The following is a 15874-nucleotide window of genomic DNA, read 5'->3' on the forward strand; positions in this document are numbered from 1 at the left end:
ATGCCATTAACTTTAACAATTTCTTTTTCGTAGTTTATGACAGCTTTGGTTCTTGAAAGAAACTCAGATCCAATAAGACCTTCAAAGTAATTATGAAAAGAGATTTCGTAAAATTTTTGTGGTGGAAAGTTTCTTCCGAAGAAGTTAAAATATCCTTTTTTGTTAATAATATGAGAACCAGAGATATTTTTAATTGTAACGGGTTTGGTTTCTACAGTATTCTTAAGTAATCCCAAGCGAATGAGATTTTGTTAGCGCCCGTGTCAATTAAAAACTTGAAGCCGTTCAATTTCAAATATGGTAAGAAGTTCCTCATTTTATTCGAGTTACTCGATTGGCCTGACAAAAATTTACCTCTTTTTCCTCATCATCATCAGATGAGTCTTCTGATGCGGAAAGTTCATATTCACTAGCTACCTCGTTATTGTTAATGAGCTTTTTATTATAAGTTAATCTGCTTTGAAGCGATGAGTCAGTTTCCATCGGTTCTATGGAGTCTTTGCTGTTATTACCTGAAACAAAGTTTGGTTTGTGCGAAAAGTTTGGTTTAAATTTGGTATGCTGCATGGGTTTTGGATCCTGATTTTTACTGCTACTACTCGTAAATAATTTACTACCGTTTGAATTTTTAGCTTTTGAAATGTCTTCCATATTACTGGCGTTGATTTCTTGACTCTTAAATTTGCACAAGAATGCGTATGCATCCTCAATATCTTTAGGCCTTGCTGCTTGGGCGTGACCGAAATAGTTTCCACGTAATCCAGAAATAAAAGCGGCTAATCCGTCCTCATCAATAAAAGTATTTATTGCATCCCAATTATCACGATACTTTGTGTTTTGTTTTGATAAAGTTTTAATATTCTGTACTATCTCTTTTGTACGGTGGTAATATCTATGAATGCTCATATTTTGATCCATTTTATTCTGCCACAACTGGCATTTATACGTAGATAATTCTTGGCGATCACCAAGAGCATGAATTAAAATTTCCTTAATGTTATCGAAATCTTGTGGATTGCCTGCAAGACATAGGATGTCTTTTGCTTTCCCACTTATTTTATTTGTTACAGCCGTCACATACATTGTGTATAATTCCGGTGCAACTTTATTCTTGAATAGATTTAAAGTATTTTCTGCCGTGGAAAGCCACGCGGCCAGTTATTTTCTGTTGCCTTCGAAAGGCTGCAGAGATTTAATGGGATCGGGAATTTTGAAGAAATTTCTGATTGGAACATCGCCTGTGTTTTCGGTTTGTGAATTACTGCTGGCGGCTGCAGTTGAATTCTGTTCTAATTGAATTTGTCTCTCTTGAAGACTGACAATAGCAGTCATCATTTGAGCGAGCTTGTTAGAGATTTCTTCCATATCAGGTGAGGATGTATTAAACTCGTCCTCAGAAGAATCTGAAAAGTTCAGCACAAATTTTCTTTTGCGATGAATTTTTGGCATGCGATACGGTTCGCTGCGCGACTCAACGTACCTGACCTATACGATTATGCAACAAGAGCTGTTAATGTGAATGAAGTTCAACTAATGTTGTCTCTGATTTCACTAGCCTCGCTTGTGCACACACGGTTTAAATTGCACTGTGGGTTTTGAGCTGGCGTTCTCTTAGAACTCGCAAATGCGGTTCTCTGCTAGATGATGAATCACAGACGCAAGTAACACTTTGCACTTTAAAATGAATAAAGGGTTCTACTTACGGTTTTAGTCGTGGTGGCTCGATGAAAAACGTTGGCGGTGCTCCGCGTGTCCTAGTGGCGGGGGTCCTCTAATCACGTCAACGGCTACGCCTTCAGTTGAGGATGTTGAAAAACGGGTACCACTTCAAATTGGTTTATTAGTCCAATTTATTCCACTGTTTTTCCACTAAGATCACTTTTTCACTGGCCTATCCGGCTGCGCCAATTATAGTAACAAGTGTTACGGAATCATAAAAAAATAATTTATTAATCAAACTTTACACTAATTACATCTGAATTCACTGCTTACTAACTATGAACTGCCCAATTCACTGTCTTTCACTACCTTTTATAACTTATTATTGCTAACTTAACATTTCCTATGCCTGCCTATTTGGAACATCGGTGATCGACCGGTGGGGAATTCTGCTGATGGTGCATTATTACTTTCTGGGTGACAACGGCTGATTGGGATCGAAGTCCAGGGGTTCTGCTGACGGTGCTTCTCTGTTGGCAGGGCCCTCTGGTTGGCCATTACGATTGATGTGCATATTGTATCATAACTATATGTCAAATTTGAGTCACCCCTTGTTAATTTATGGCTACCGTAAAAAGCTGGATAAGTTTTTTGTTATACATATCATTAAGCGCCTGCTTTGGCAAAAAAGTATTAGGCTTTGGTCCGATTCGTGAATCAAAAGCGAATTAAACTTAAAAGTGACAGTTCAAAAATTTCCAAATAACCCTGCTCGCAGAGCAAGATTACTTTTGACAGATATTGAATCATTTTTGATAGATGTTTTGTTGGTCTTGCTGGGTATAGTGTGGTATATATGATTGGTATCTTTCCTCCAGATCGTAATGTTTCTATATTGTTTCTACAGTTTAGCCAAATGCATTTCAATTAGATACTTATGAAAGTTTAATTGATTTTATTCTGATTCGTTTGCTTTATGTGTGTTTTTGATTGAATGAATCATTAACTTGGTCAATGATAGATGATAATGAACAAAACAATGATGAGCGGAACTTCACACGAAATATTTGAACGAAAACCTTCGGTTTCATTCGGGTCCGGTCGGCTCAAAGCGTCTTTGAGGAATGGGTCTGATTGAGTCGGAATTGTGGGAAAAATCAGTCTCTAAAGTATTGTTATGGAGTACAGTCGTTGTTGTTGCGAATCAATGTTATCGAGGCTTGTCACCTCGATCGATTCACCACAGGTAGCACCAGCCATTCTTATGAGCGGGGGATTTCATAATTTCCGAACTGTCACTTTTAAGTTTAATTCGATTTTAATTCACGAATCGGACCAAAGCCTAGAAATCTTAATAATAAATAACATTAATTTTTTTTACGTGAGGTAATATTGTGGATTTAGTCGAGGGATGGATTCCAACGAATTTTCGCCTTGGGTTGTTTCAAATCATCGTTCAAATCTAGGAAGAATGTCTTTGCATTCGACTGATGCATATGCTATACAAACATTTTAATTATTGGTTGAAATGAAGCTGTGTAATTGTAAATTCATAATACTATCAGAAATTATCAAAACAAACAGCGATAAAAGTGCGGGAACAGTGTAAGGATCTTCCGTATGCGTTACACCAATGCGAGCAGTGAACAAAAAGTGTCAATTCAAAATGCATGTCGTGTAGCTCTCTCACTCTTTCATCGACCGACAATAGAGCTTGCTGACGTTTACTCACCCTTCTCTTTCAAGCGCATGGGGAGGATAGGATTTGTTTTCATCGGGAAACGCTTCGGAAGCGTTTCCCGATGAAAACAAAACCCATTCTTTCTGTGCGCGTGCAAGAGAAAGATGATCAAACGTCAGCAAGCTCTATTTCAACGTCGATTATATGCAAGGAGCTAGACTTCACAAAGGTGGTGCGGATCAGCGCTGCGTGCCACTGGTTACCTCTTTTACTCTCCCGCTGATATTATGCAACGCAAATAGTGACGTCACTATTTGCGTTGCATTAGATCAGCAAGAGAGTAAAAAAGACAACTAGTGGCACGCAGCGCTGATCTGCGCCACCTTTGTAAAGTCCAGCTCATTGGATTAGATGGACCGGCGATTTCGATCGGGTCCAGTCCTCAATTCAACGTACAATAAACTAGAGGAAGATTGTTGCTATCGTCACTGGCGAAACATCTTTTGCTGGTGAGGTTAGGGCACTAAATGTCAACGAAGGAAAAATCAGTACGTTTTGACAGATAGGTACCCAACATGTTTGGGGACGATAACAAAGGGAACCGTAGCGACAATCGTCCTCTATAGTTTATTACCTCTTTTTTTCGTTTAACAAATACACTGTTTACATGCACACTTTAAATCATTAATCAATTTAGCCGTGGCGCAATCCATTATTCTCATAGTTAAGTGATGGTAATGTTTACACGTTAAATTCATGGTCAAGTCTATGGATTTCAACTAATTGATCAATTCACTTGCCTTCTCTAAACGCAGCATTACTGCTGCCCCATATGGACTTAACCACGAGCGTCTTCTTTTTCTATGATTCTTCTTCTTATTGGTCGAAAAAGCGACATCCACTGCGGGCCGATGAATATTTCAGTGAACTCGGAACATTTTAGTTCACCGGATGTTCATGTCGAGGTTCATTTTTTGTAAACATTGCCCGCAGCGGATGTTTTCTTCTTACTCAAAATCGGCGCGTGACGTCATTGTGGTTTAGTCAATGAAGCTAAACAAGGAACTCACAAAATGAGTGCTTAGACTCAAAGTGCATTGTTTACTTTGGCTTAACATTTATTTATTTCATAGGCTAAATTCCATCATTGTTTTCCAGAAAAATGTATAACGAAGCTCAGGAATTGAATATATGCGATCTAAATGAACACGTGCTAGAACATATATTCCATTACCTCCCACTTCGGGATCTGGACCGAGCGGTTCAAGTTTGTAAAAAGTTTTACACCACCATCAACAGCTATATATTCGCTCGGCAAAGTGCTACCCTGCTACTAACTGGTCATCAACAAAACTCGCAAATCAATCGCTCCGTTTCGAGATCTGATCGTAATTTGAATGATTTCAGCTACAGAAAACGTATCCATCTTTTCGATAATTGGCGCTATGGCCGTTATTGTGAGTCGCATATGTTTAACCATCGTATGATCTATTTCTCGCATATTGTGCTAGAGAAGCGATGGTTATATATGACGCATCGTGGGCAGCTTCGAGCCCACGAGAGAGTGAAAAAGGATTACATGCTGAAGAACCGAGCTAGTTGGACCATTGGTAAGGAAAAAGATCCTGATATCAGTTGGATTGCCAAGAAGAGACAGATACTCTTTGGGGGACGAACGGATGGAACTTGTTTCGTGCAAGATCATAGCCATCATTGTTACAGCAGGCAACGATTGGAGGATGACGTTATCACATCGGTGGACTTTGAAGGAGACGTATATATCTGCTCGACAAAATCAAAATGCACTTCATTTTGGCGGGGATCTATAAACTATGGGGATTGCGAATTGGAGTTGATGCGTCGATTGGATGAACCCTATCAAACCATAAAACTGTCACCTGACGATGGGAGCAAACTGGCGGTTGGGAAGTATCATGATCGCAGTAATGGAGCTCTGAGAATAATAGATGTCGAGAGGTAAACTTAAGCATAAGCACATCGAGTTTTCAAACATTGTAAATTGATGTCCATGTTGGGAGGTCAGTACCCGGAAAATAGGCAATTATCTTAAAATAGTTTTTGGTGGCACAGTTAGCTGTTTTGTTTTGATTCTACGACGTTTTGATTCACGGCGTTCGATTTATCATTTCCTCATTCCACGTCTAAATGGTGTTGAAATCATTCTGAATTTACGCGGTCTGCACACAAACGGGGTTTGAATTTAGAAAGAGTCTAGATTAGAAACGGTCAAATTACCGAGGGTTCACGGTATTTGTAATATGGTACAAGAATACAACACATTTATTAGAAGGCTTTTTGACGTAAACTACGTCTAAGGGGAAGACTCGGATTTCAAAATTGGGGACCGTCACGAAATCATGTAAGATTTGTAACATTAATAGGTCCTTTATCTTTCAATGGATTTTAAAGATTTGTATATCAATCGTTTCGCAAACTCTCTACCAATTCGGCAGTTGTATTAAAACTATTGATTATCAACGCTAAACTATTAAAAATTATAGTTCTTTCATGCATCATACATCCCCTATACAGGGTGCCTAATTTTGGGGTATTATCAATTATTTACAGGGGTGTATGAAAGGGGTGGTGGAAGGGGCTGCTAAAGCTGGAAAGTAGTGTCAGTGGGATGGTTCCTTCTTTTCTATATAGAGCGGAATGATAGGTCCAGTGTACTATATTTGGTTTTACGTAGTTTACGTCGAGCGTTCGTGTCTTGTATACAACCCCAAGATTTTGTGTGCGAAGTGCGAAACATTTGCGGATAATATACACTCTCCAATTAGATGAAAACCTGATTGATCGATTAGCGAAGTTAGATTTTTTCACAATACGTGCGATAAACCTAATAGCCTGTTTAGATTACGAGCTGTATCACTTGATGAAGGGTATCTTTATAATAGATGAAAATATGCTCTGAAAGCCTGTCAAATCGATAAAGTTAAAGTATATAGAATAATAAGCGATCTCGAAACCGTTCACGACGTTTTATGTGTTCCTAATCAGAATGCGCAATCTTATTAGATGCTATACAGTTTTCTACTTTTCTTCTAGAGGCACAACATCACGGCTTGAATCGCCAACAAAAGCCGTATATCAACTCCTTTGGAGAGATTACAATACCATTTTGACGGGGAATTTCGACACTACGATGCGGATGGTGGATATCCGTACCTCAAGCGATGCTGCGGTGTGGACCGATCCTTACGATGCATCCGTATATTGTCTTGATTACGATGGCGCCTATGCAGTTCTGTGCGGTATGAAGTACCACTTCAGGGTCAATTTATACGATTTACGTGTGCCGAAACGGTGCATTCAAATGTACTTCCCGTCGAATAAGTTTTCACAATACTCACCGGTGCACAGTGTGGCTGCCGATTCTAGTCAACTCTTCATCATCACAGATAACAATCTACGAATACTAAATTTCGATGTACATGGGAAGGAAACAAAAGATTACACATGGGATTTGAATAAATGGCTTTATTGAAGAAATAAGTTCGGATAAAACCGAAGGCCTTCTATCGATTCGTCACGGCACAATTTACCCAGACGCTCGGCCGTTAAGAGTCGCTCGTTTGCCAACAATAGAGAAATGCCAACAACTCGTGCCAGCTCATCAGCACTGATTGATGTGCTTTTTTCCACTAGTTCAACAGTTTCTCGTGATACCAGTTCGTCGTCGTGATTGTCCAATTGTAAGACCATAGCCCCGCTAGGAAACTGCCTCAATTTAACTGGACCAATCAGTAGTTTACATGCTTCAAGTAAATCTTCAGGTGATAACAATTCTAGACCACGAGCTCGGTTCACTCTACAGTAAACGTCTGCCAGAGACATCATTCCACCTGATTCCTGAAATTGGAACAAAATACATTATCTTCAAATTTTCTGAGAACCCAATATTTACTGTTATAGGATCCAACAACATTTCAACCAACTGCTGTGAAAGTTTCATGAAAAACTCGGAGTTACTTCTGGTTCCATCTCTGGTTACAGGATCGTCAATACCCAGACTCATCAGATAAGATTTAAAGCGAACGGTTTCGTCTTCTGATATATCCCCGTGTCGTTCCCGAATCTTCGTACTAACCACCTTGGAAACCGCAACCATTTCTTTGGCTCTCTCCATAAGCTTCCCTAGGTCTTTGAAAGCCAGACTAATATTCTCGTCGGTTTGCTTCTGTTTCTCAACCAAGTTTCTTTCAATTCCCATTATTCCGGTACGGAGAACCCGTTTAGTTGACCCCGCAGCGGAAGTTTGCTTGTTAGCATTGTCCTCCTCCGTAACTGCCCAGATTCTAGCATTCACTGTTTCATGGAGAGCTTGTACAAACGCTGCATCGACTCCGTTTTTCCCGGAAATTTTGATGAATAAAGCTACACTGTAATCCATTGGACCAGGTGTTTTGTCTGGCAGTATTGGTCCCAGCCGAAGAATGATACGTTTCTTCCGGCCAAACAGCATGGAACTGGCTTCCTCCTCATCGAACGATTGGACGTATTTCAAGCGCAGCGATAGAGCATTGCCCCCACGTGCAATCTCTCCGGTACGACCCCACAAAAGTCGATGACTGGTCAAGACGACTTCACCGTCCTCGTAGCTGGTCTGTAAGACATTACAAAATATGTATTATTATTTTTAACCCTTTCCTTTCTATGGTAGCTGTAGAGCTCTATCAAATTTTGCACCTTCCAACTTTCATCGAATTGTTTCAACAACAAAAAGCAAATTTAGCGCATCCTTATGATGTCATTAGACTGCGTATAAAATCAATTTAAACATTTTTTTGCTTTCCACTAAATTAAGCTATGCCAAAAAACTTTTGTTCTATCATTTTTCGAAAGAAGTCAACGAAGAGATATAGTTCGTGTTATACTTGCAAGAAGCAAGGCAATTATGCAGCGAAATGTCCAATGAAACAACAGCAACAACTGAAAACAAGCAAGCCACTATGCGGAGTATTTGCAATGGGCGATGTTGAAGAACGGGAATGGTACTTCGACTCAGGAGCAACCTGCCATATGTCCCGATGTGCCGAAGGTTGTGAAACAGCAAATGTCGCATCCCGTTGGAACTGCCAACAATGGTTGCATGATGTCCGTAGCGAAGGGTGTGATGAAGCTACAACTAGAAGAAGAGCCAATCGAAGTAAGAAAAGTACTGCAGATTCCAGAACTGGCAACGAACATTCTTTCTGTCAGCGAGATATGTGGAAAGGGTCCACTGCGAGAAAAGATATTTTAGTTACCAGATAAAGATTATCGCTGTCGTCGCTGTCCGGAACATCTTTTGCTGGCGAGGATAGGGGATCTAAATGTCAATGAAGGAAAAAATACATACGATTTGACAGTTAGGTACCACACATGTTTCGGACAGCAGAACAAAGGGAACCGAAGCGACAATCTTTATCTGGTAACTAAATTATCTTTTACTGCGAGGTTATTGCTTCTGGAACGTAAGTCAGTAGTCTATATAGATTGAACCGGAAAGCTGAACATTCGATGTTAACAGTTAGGTCCGAATTTTGGCATAAACGTATGGGGTCTGAACGAAGTCATCGAAGTCTAAGAAAACTTGCAAGCATTCGCGCAATCCATTTCCATCAAGTTCATCAAGAGCCGATGCTGCAATGGATTTGGTTCATTCAGATCTGGTCGGTCCAATAGAAGTTCCGTCATTAGGCAGTCGTTTTGTGATTACATTAATAGATATTGCAACGAGGAAGATGTTTCTGTATTTTTTGGAAAACAAGAACCAAGCCTTCGAAGCATACACAAAGTTCAAGTCAATGGCAGAGCGCCAAACTGAACGAACATTAAACATATAAAGAACGGACAATGGTACTGAATATGTGAACAAATGTTTTAACATCAGTTTAGAGACGGACGGAGTGCGTCATCAATGAACTTGTCCATACACTCCAGAGCAGAATGGAGTAGTGGAAAGGATGAATCGGACATTCGTGGAAAAAGCCCGAAGCATGCTCAACGATGCAAACCTACCGAAGAAGTTTTGGCAGTTTCGACAACAGCATATTTGTTAAACCGTGGTCCTACAAAATCATTAGAAGCAATGCGGCGAATGGTACTAATGAACAATACAAAGCACGCCTGGTGGTGAAGTTATGTCCTCAACGACCGGGAATCGATTACGATTACGAATTTTATGCGCAGATTGAACGTTTTGCTACCATCCAATACTTATTGGTCGTGGCAGTGAAACAGAAAACGTTAGATATTGATCAAATGGACGCAGTCAAAGTTTTTCTACAAGGTAAATTTGAAGATGTTCGTATGTACGAAATTAACAGCCACTTGTCCCAGCAACAGCATATACACCCTTAATCTTGTTTACGGACGAACGATACTTTCGAACGAATGCGATTCGTTCGAACCGTTTCTCCATTTGATTTTGCTGGCATAAACGAGAATGCGCTTCAACTTTCGTTCGAAAGCGCGTTCGTACGAAAATAAGAATAGAGTAGAGTGGGGCAAGAGTGCGCGTGGGGTAAGAGTACGTTTTCGATTTTTTGAAGTAATAAAAAAAGATAAACTAGCAGCACTGCATCAGTTTGACAGGTATTCTGGCCAACTATTATCATGTGTAATTGTAAACGATTTGAATAAACAACAAGGGAGATATGGAGTTAGATAACTTTTTGGTCATTTTGCTAAAAATAATTGCATTTCCGCAACTAGTATTTCATTACCATATATACGTTTAATCAGGTGAACATTATACCATTTCGATAACCTATTGTATAGAGTACTTTATGGTACAGAACACCAATCCGGTTGGTTTTCCAAGAAGTCAAAACCATTACTTGAATTATTTTTGGGACTGTGGGGTAAAAGTACGCAGGAACCAGTGGGGCAAGAGTACGCATATGAATCTTCAAGTTATGATGTCAAACCCGTATCTCCGGCCGAAATAAGACTTCTTCCAAAGCGTAAAGATCCACAACTAAGAAAAAAGGGACAGAATTTGAAATTATCACAAGTTTTTAGGTTAAGTTGAAGCAATTTGGTGTTAGAAAGGACTTAGCGAACAAAGCACTGAAGCGAAATAATGAAATTGTATTAGGACTTGTTGTACACCTAAACATAGTACGAAAACACAATTTCATCTAAATGATAATTTCATTTAATCAAAAGAAACATTCATAAATTACGCAACGTTTAGCTGAGAGGGGTTGTGAGATGTATGACGATCCATATAATTTTTAGAGGATTCATACAAATAGTGTAAGATAGGGGGGAGGGGTGATGAAATAGCCAAATTTTACGTTACGTGATTAGTGGACTTTCTTTAAGGAAAATGCCTTTGTATACGCCACGCGAAACCTGATATATATTTTTACCTCTGTAGTTTTTTGTATATATAAAAAACAATGGTTTTTCGTATGAAAGTGCACATTTTTGTGACCCCTTCCCCTTTAAGAGTTACGTAATATTTAAACATTCCCTAATATATGCTCATTAAACATCAATTAAATGTTATTAACTCTTATTTGTGTTAATATATACTTAAAGCACATGATTGGATAAATGCGTACTCTTACCCCACCCGATGCGCACTTTTACCCCACCGGTGGGGTAAGAGTGCGTTTTTCACTTGTCTCGCAATAAGCGTTCTACTAAAACGGATCTCAATAATTTCAATATGTTTTCCACTGGGTAACATAAAGGAAGAGTATATGAATCATCGACACTATTGACAGATTTTCTGGATATGATACACTGTGCGGTGTTTGTAGTGTTCCCAAATGGGTACTTGCACAAAACTTCACGCGGCGAATGACTGTCGAAAGGTACGACCGCGCCAAACGATACACCGCAATGCTATTCACCCATAAGAATCAAGTAAACGGGGTGCAGAAAGCGCGGCGGTACCTTTCATGAAGGGTTCGCCGCGTGCAATTTTGAGAAAATCAGACAATAATTTGATATGCAGAATCTCGCTTCATAAGGGCCACATGATCGATTGAAAACTAAGTGCGTACTCTTGCCCCACTCTACTCTAAGGGTGATATATTTTCTTTGCTAAAAAACCCAATTGCCGATAATTAGCACTAACTGCCCGCATACAAATTTACCGTTCTTTGTACAGTTACAAATATATCATGGACATAGTTGATATCGTTACCCATTAACATTAAGTTCTTCGAACAATACATATTTACGGTAAAACAATTATCTCAACCTTAATAAATGAAGTTTACGGTCTACGAACCATAATCAATATAATACTGATACAATCTTTCCCCCGAAAATGTATGAAGAAAATCGTTTTCTCTTACGGTTAACATTCTTAACAACCCATTGTTCATACAGTCCGGTCTACGAAACCCATAGTCACTATGGTCAAAACGTTATCAGACTACAATACGGTTATACCATAATCATTATGGCTCAACCTGGAACGTATACCGTTCCAATAATGGTTCGGCTATCATTTGGATTTATGCGGGTGTATACGAACCAATCACCCAAAATGAGCAGCTGAGAGCATCATTATCGGTCGCGAGCATTTTAATCACCCGCGCAGCGCTTTCATTTTAGTTTCGTCACTCGTTTCCGTATCGGTCACTATTTTCGGCTCTCAATTTGGTTGCTGGATTCCGTACCGGTGACGTTTGACAGTTGACAGTTCATCAAATAGCAGCGCTCTTATCGCGCTACCAAATTTGGTCACCTGTCAGTCGCGCTACTGTTATAGCAGCGCGTTTAGTAGCGACCGGTAAAGTGTCAAGTAATGATACTGCGCTGCCAAACGGCTTAAACTCACCACCGGTAATCTTGCTCTGAATACGGGTATACCACCCAGAAACTATGTACCAAAAACAGAAGAACCAAACAAATGTTGGGTGGAGGGCCATTGTACCGCGGATGACAGGCGTTTCACCCTCCTGGATGAAACAGAGGCTTTAAGCCGAGCTTAAAGGCTACCTTACACCTCGGGAAAATTTTCCGCCGGATTTTGGTCCCCGTGTATTTTAAATAGGGCCGGGATTTTGATTTTCCGTGCCCAAATCCTGAAAACATCGCATATGTAAAAATACATGGGAAAAAATCCGTGGACCAAATTCCCGAGGTGTGAGGCTGTGTGAGGCTACCTTTAAGCATTAAAACAATTTGTAAGAATCGAAGATTAGGGAGCAGTATTGATGAAACATAGTAATCTGCGATTCCATACACGTTTAGTAACGTAATTTGTTTGTTCAAATAAATTTTCACTTCTAATCTAACACTCAAGCTGAAGATATTTAACAAAAACATGGTTTTCGTACGGCCGAGCTGCCGAATAATATGCAATTAATTGTAATCAAGTGTCGGTCTTCCAACGTCATTAGTCGTCTGAGCACACGCGACCGCAGGCGTAAGGCAATCAAACTCATCAAATGCTTTAGCCAAGCAAGCCTTTGACACAGCAGAGTGTGATTGATTCGCACTCTATACAAATCCACCCAGCCCGTTGTTGGGGGCATGGAGTGCGATCCTCTCGTTTAATGAACAATGTGCACTCGCTTGACTGTGGATATACAACAGTAAAGCACATGTGAAGATTGGACAAATCAAGCATCCGAAAGATATTCAATTTGCAAAAAAGAGCTAACCGCGGTGGAGGTTGGTACATGGATTCTGATGGCTTTTCCGCAAACGTGACCTTTAAGTGGTCTTGTTGTGTAGGGGTTATCACGCCTATCTAGAGAGTAGGAGGTTGAGGGTTTGAGTCCCTCCAAGACACGTGGATTCTTTTTCCCAAATTTCATATCAATTTGTCCATTTCGAAACATGTGCTGTGCACAGCCAAGATATTTATTGTCTGATTTTCTCAAAATTGCACGCGGCGAACCCTTCCTGAAAGGTACCGCCGCGCTTTCTGCACCCCGTTTACTTGATTCTTATGGGTGAATAGCATTGCGGTGTATCGTTTGGCGCGGTCGTACCTTTCGACAGTCATTCGCCGCGTGAAGTTTTGTGCAAGTACCCATTTGGGAACACTACAAACACCGCACAGTGTATCATATCCAGAAAATCTGTCAATAACAAAAAAATTGTTTTCGTACGGCCGAGCTGCCGAATAATATGCAATCAATTGTACTCAATCTGAATACCCTTGACGTCATTTTTCAACGACCCCAAATACTTTTACAACTAAAAATCGAACCGAAAATACCCCCGTTCTTACCTACAATTTCTAATTGAAAGGCTATCATTTCTCTTCACAATCAATTTTTTTATAGAAGTCTTGGGACTCACGTTGATTATACCAATCGACTCAGGTCGTCTAGCTGAATATCTGTATTTGTGTGTGTGTACACGAAAACCGAAAAACATTACCAACTTTTTCATATAGTAATCGTAGATTAAGCATTGAAAAGCTTACCTTGAAAATTATTGTCATAGAATGAGTGCTTAAACTGAATATGGAATATTAATTTTTATCCGTGTGGATTAGAGTGGGCGCAGTTGTATGGAAAAACGCCAACTTCATCCAATCAAGTGCGATCAAGGTTTTTCTGAATCATTCTGTGACCCCAATCAATTGTGCAAAATATGGGCTCGATTGGTTGTGTTATGGAGATTAGTATGGAAAACGTACTTTTTTACATTTTCGCTCTTAGAAGCTTCAATTTATCGTCAATCACGTGACTCAATACGTTAGTATATAGTTTGAAAGATGCCGAAAGTCTGCCAAAGAAGGTACGTAGCTAGAAGGTCTACAAAAAATGTTATTACGCTTCGAAAATGATGTTTAACCATATGCAAGAAATCAATATTTCAATGAAATGAAATCAATGACAGCAAAACCCATTCTCCTTCTTGTTTGAATTTTTATATTGTGAAATGATTCAGAATAACTCCAATTATCTCCAAAGCCCTAGAGGATCAATAATTTTGAAATAACAATCGATAAAAATTGTTGGCCCACGTAGTTCGGCAGTGCTGGCAGAATCAACGATTTTTTTGCATATGGTTTGAACAATCTATTTTCGAAGCATTAACACTTTTTTCGTGGACGTTCCAGCAACGTACATTCTTCAGCAAAGTTTTTCGGCATTCTTTGGGTTATAGACGAATCCAAGTAAAAATAAGAAGAAGACACACGACGGTGTTAACTTTTACAGATCCTACAGCACAGCATAGGAAGATCATTTTAAAATGCTTATAATAAATTCTAGACAAAATGTAATTATAATCTGATTAATGTACGGTACGGAAAAAGTTCTGAATTAGGGGAACAGACGGCTTTGGCAGGTTTTGTTCTATTATTGGCAGGGGGGTTTTTGCCAACCGAACTTTATGAAATTTGGCCACAATATTCTTTGATATGCGAAGAATGTTTGGGCCAAATTTGAGCAATCGATAAAAATTGTTGGCCCACGTAGCTCGGCAGTGCAGGCAGAATCAATGATTTTTTTTGCATTTGGTTTGAACAATCTATTTTCGAAGCATTAACACTTTTTTCGTGGACGTTCCAGCAACGTACATTCTTCAGCAAAGTTTTTCGGCATTCTTTGGGTTATAGACGAATCCAAGTAAAAATAAGAAGAAGACACACGACGGTGTTAACTTTTACAGATCCTACAGCACAGCATAGGAAGATCATTTTAAAATGCTTATAATAAATTCTAGACAAAATGTAATTATAATCTGATTAATGTACGGTACGGAAAAAGTTCTGAATTACATATCTGGAAGCTGAACTTAATTTTTTGAATATTTTCTAAAAATGTACCTATCATACAGTTCGGAACTTTTTCCGTATCATACATCAATCAGATTTTAATTACATTTTATCTAGAATTTATTATAAGCATTTTAAATCGATCTCCCTATGCTGTGCTGAAGGATCTGTCAAAGTTAACACCGTCGTATGTCTTCTTCTTATTTATACTTGGATTCGTCTATACCGCAATGTGCCACTTGGTTTACGATCAACTGACCACCTCTAGAAGTAAAAATGCAAAAATATACGTTTTCCCATAATGAAAATTAGTATTCAATCGCGATGCGGAGCAACCAATCGGGTCCAAGTTCCGCACAGTTGTTTGGGACCTAGAATAGTTTCGAAAAACTATTGATTTGAAAAAAAATGACCATCACGCCCCACTGTGGATGGAATTTTGCCATAAACTTTAAGGATTTTTTCTTTACGTGTAAATGTTTAATAAAAATGCGCCGAGCGACGCGACTCACGCAAAGGTTCGGCTGGTCACCCGATCAAACCATCGTATTGAAACATTTTCATGACTCACTTTTTCATCGCCATCGTAGAGTTTAATATTGCGATCCTTTGCCACAAATGATTCGTTTTCCGCCAGCCGGGCTGCACAATACTCAAACCGATTCATTTAGAACGATTTTATTTGGATTTACTAATATTTTTTGCCATTTAAACACTATTGCGAACGTGCGGACATTTTTTTATTTCTTTCAAAATATAGGAACTCAAACAAAGGGGAACTCCGTTAAATCTGTCAAAATGTCAGCTGATAAGCCCTT

The 15874-nt window shown here is 39.3% G+C and overlaps 3 protein-coding genes across 3 annotated transcripts; 1 reads left to right on the plus strand and 2 right to left on the minus strand.

Annotated features, from left to right (window-relative positions):
* Positions 1 to 294: 294 nt before the first annotated feature.
* On the minus strand, positions 295 to 1036 carry LOC134221136 (uncharacterized). Its single transcript, XM_062700324.1, has 2 exons — positions 618 to 1036; positions 295 to 512 (listed from the first exon to the last, which is right to left on the minus strand). Exons 1-2 carry the CDS (start codon positions 916 to 918, stop codon positions 313 to 315), a joined length of 501 nt encoding a protein of 166 aa, XP_062556308.1. The 5' UTR covers positions 919 to 1036; the 3' UTR covers positions 295 to 312.
* Positions 1037 to 4418: 3382 nt separating this feature from the next.
* Positions 4419 to 6859, plus strand: LOC134225551 (F-box/WD repeat-containing protein 4). Its single transcript, XM_062705734.1, has 2 exons — positions 4419 to 5317; positions 6413 to 6859. Exons 1-2 carry the CDS (start codon positions 4503 to 4505, stop codon positions 6849 to 6851), a joined length of 1254 nt encoding a protein of 417 aa, XP_062561718.1. The 5' UTR covers positions 4419 to 4502; the 3' UTR covers positions 6852 to 6859.
* LOC134225553 (vacuolar protein-sorting-associated protein 36) lies at positions 6818 to 15834 on the minus strand. Its single transcript, XM_062705735.1, has 3 exons — positions 15628 to 15834; positions 7272 to 7970; positions 6818 to 7216 (listed from the first exon to the last, which is right to left on the minus strand). Exons 1-3 carry the CDS (start codon positions 15721 to 15723, stop codon positions 6845 to 6847), a joined length of 1167 nt encoding a protein of 388 aa, XP_062561719.1. The 5' UTR covers positions 15724 to 15834; the 3' UTR covers positions 6818 to 6844.
* Between the last annotated feature and the right edge of the window lie 40 nt (positions 15835 to 15874).

The sequence above is a fragment of the Armigeres subalbatus genome, chromosome 3 (genome assembly GCF_024139115.2).
Source record: "Armigeres subalbatus isolate Guangzhou_Male chromosome 3, GZ_Asu_2, whole genome shotgun sequence".
Lineage (NCBI taxonomy): Eukaryota > Metazoa > Arthropoda > Insecta > Diptera > Culicidae > Armigeres > Armigeres subalbatus.

What these genes read in the sequence shown, in the direction of transcription:
- LOC134221136 (XM_062700324.1), bottom strand. Translation starts at nt 918, where the DNA reads ATGGATCAAAATATGAGCATTCATAGATATTACCACCGTACAAAAGAG. An exon ending in AAAAGCTAAAAATTCAAACG is followed by an intron (nt 513 to 617) that starts GTAGTAAATTAT and finishes ACTTTGTTTCAG; the next exon opens with GTAATAACAGCAAAGACTCC.
- LOC134225551 (XM_062705734.1), top strand. Translation starts at nt 4,503, where the DNA reads ATGTATAACGAAGCTCAGGAATTGAATATATGCGATCTAAATGAACAC. An exon ending in AGAATAATAGATGTCGAGAG is followed by an intron (nt 5,318 to 6,412) that starts GTAAACTTAAGC and finishes CTTTTCTTCTAG; the next exon opens with AGGCACAACATCACGGCTTG.
- LOC134225553 (XM_062705735.1), bottom strand. Translation starts at nt 15,723, where the DNA reads ATGAATCGGTTTGAGTATTGTGCAGCCCGGCTGGCGGAAAACGAATCA. An exon ending in TCTACGATGGCGATGAAAAA is followed by an intron (nt 7,971 to 15,627) that starts GTGAGTCATGAA and finishes AATGTCTTACAG; the next exon opens with ACCAGCTACGAGGACGGTGA. An exon ending in TGTTGTTGGATCCTATAACA is followed by an intron (nt 7,217 to 7,271) that starts GTAAATATTGGG and finishes TTCCAATTTCAG; the next exon opens with GAATCAGGTGGAATGATGTC.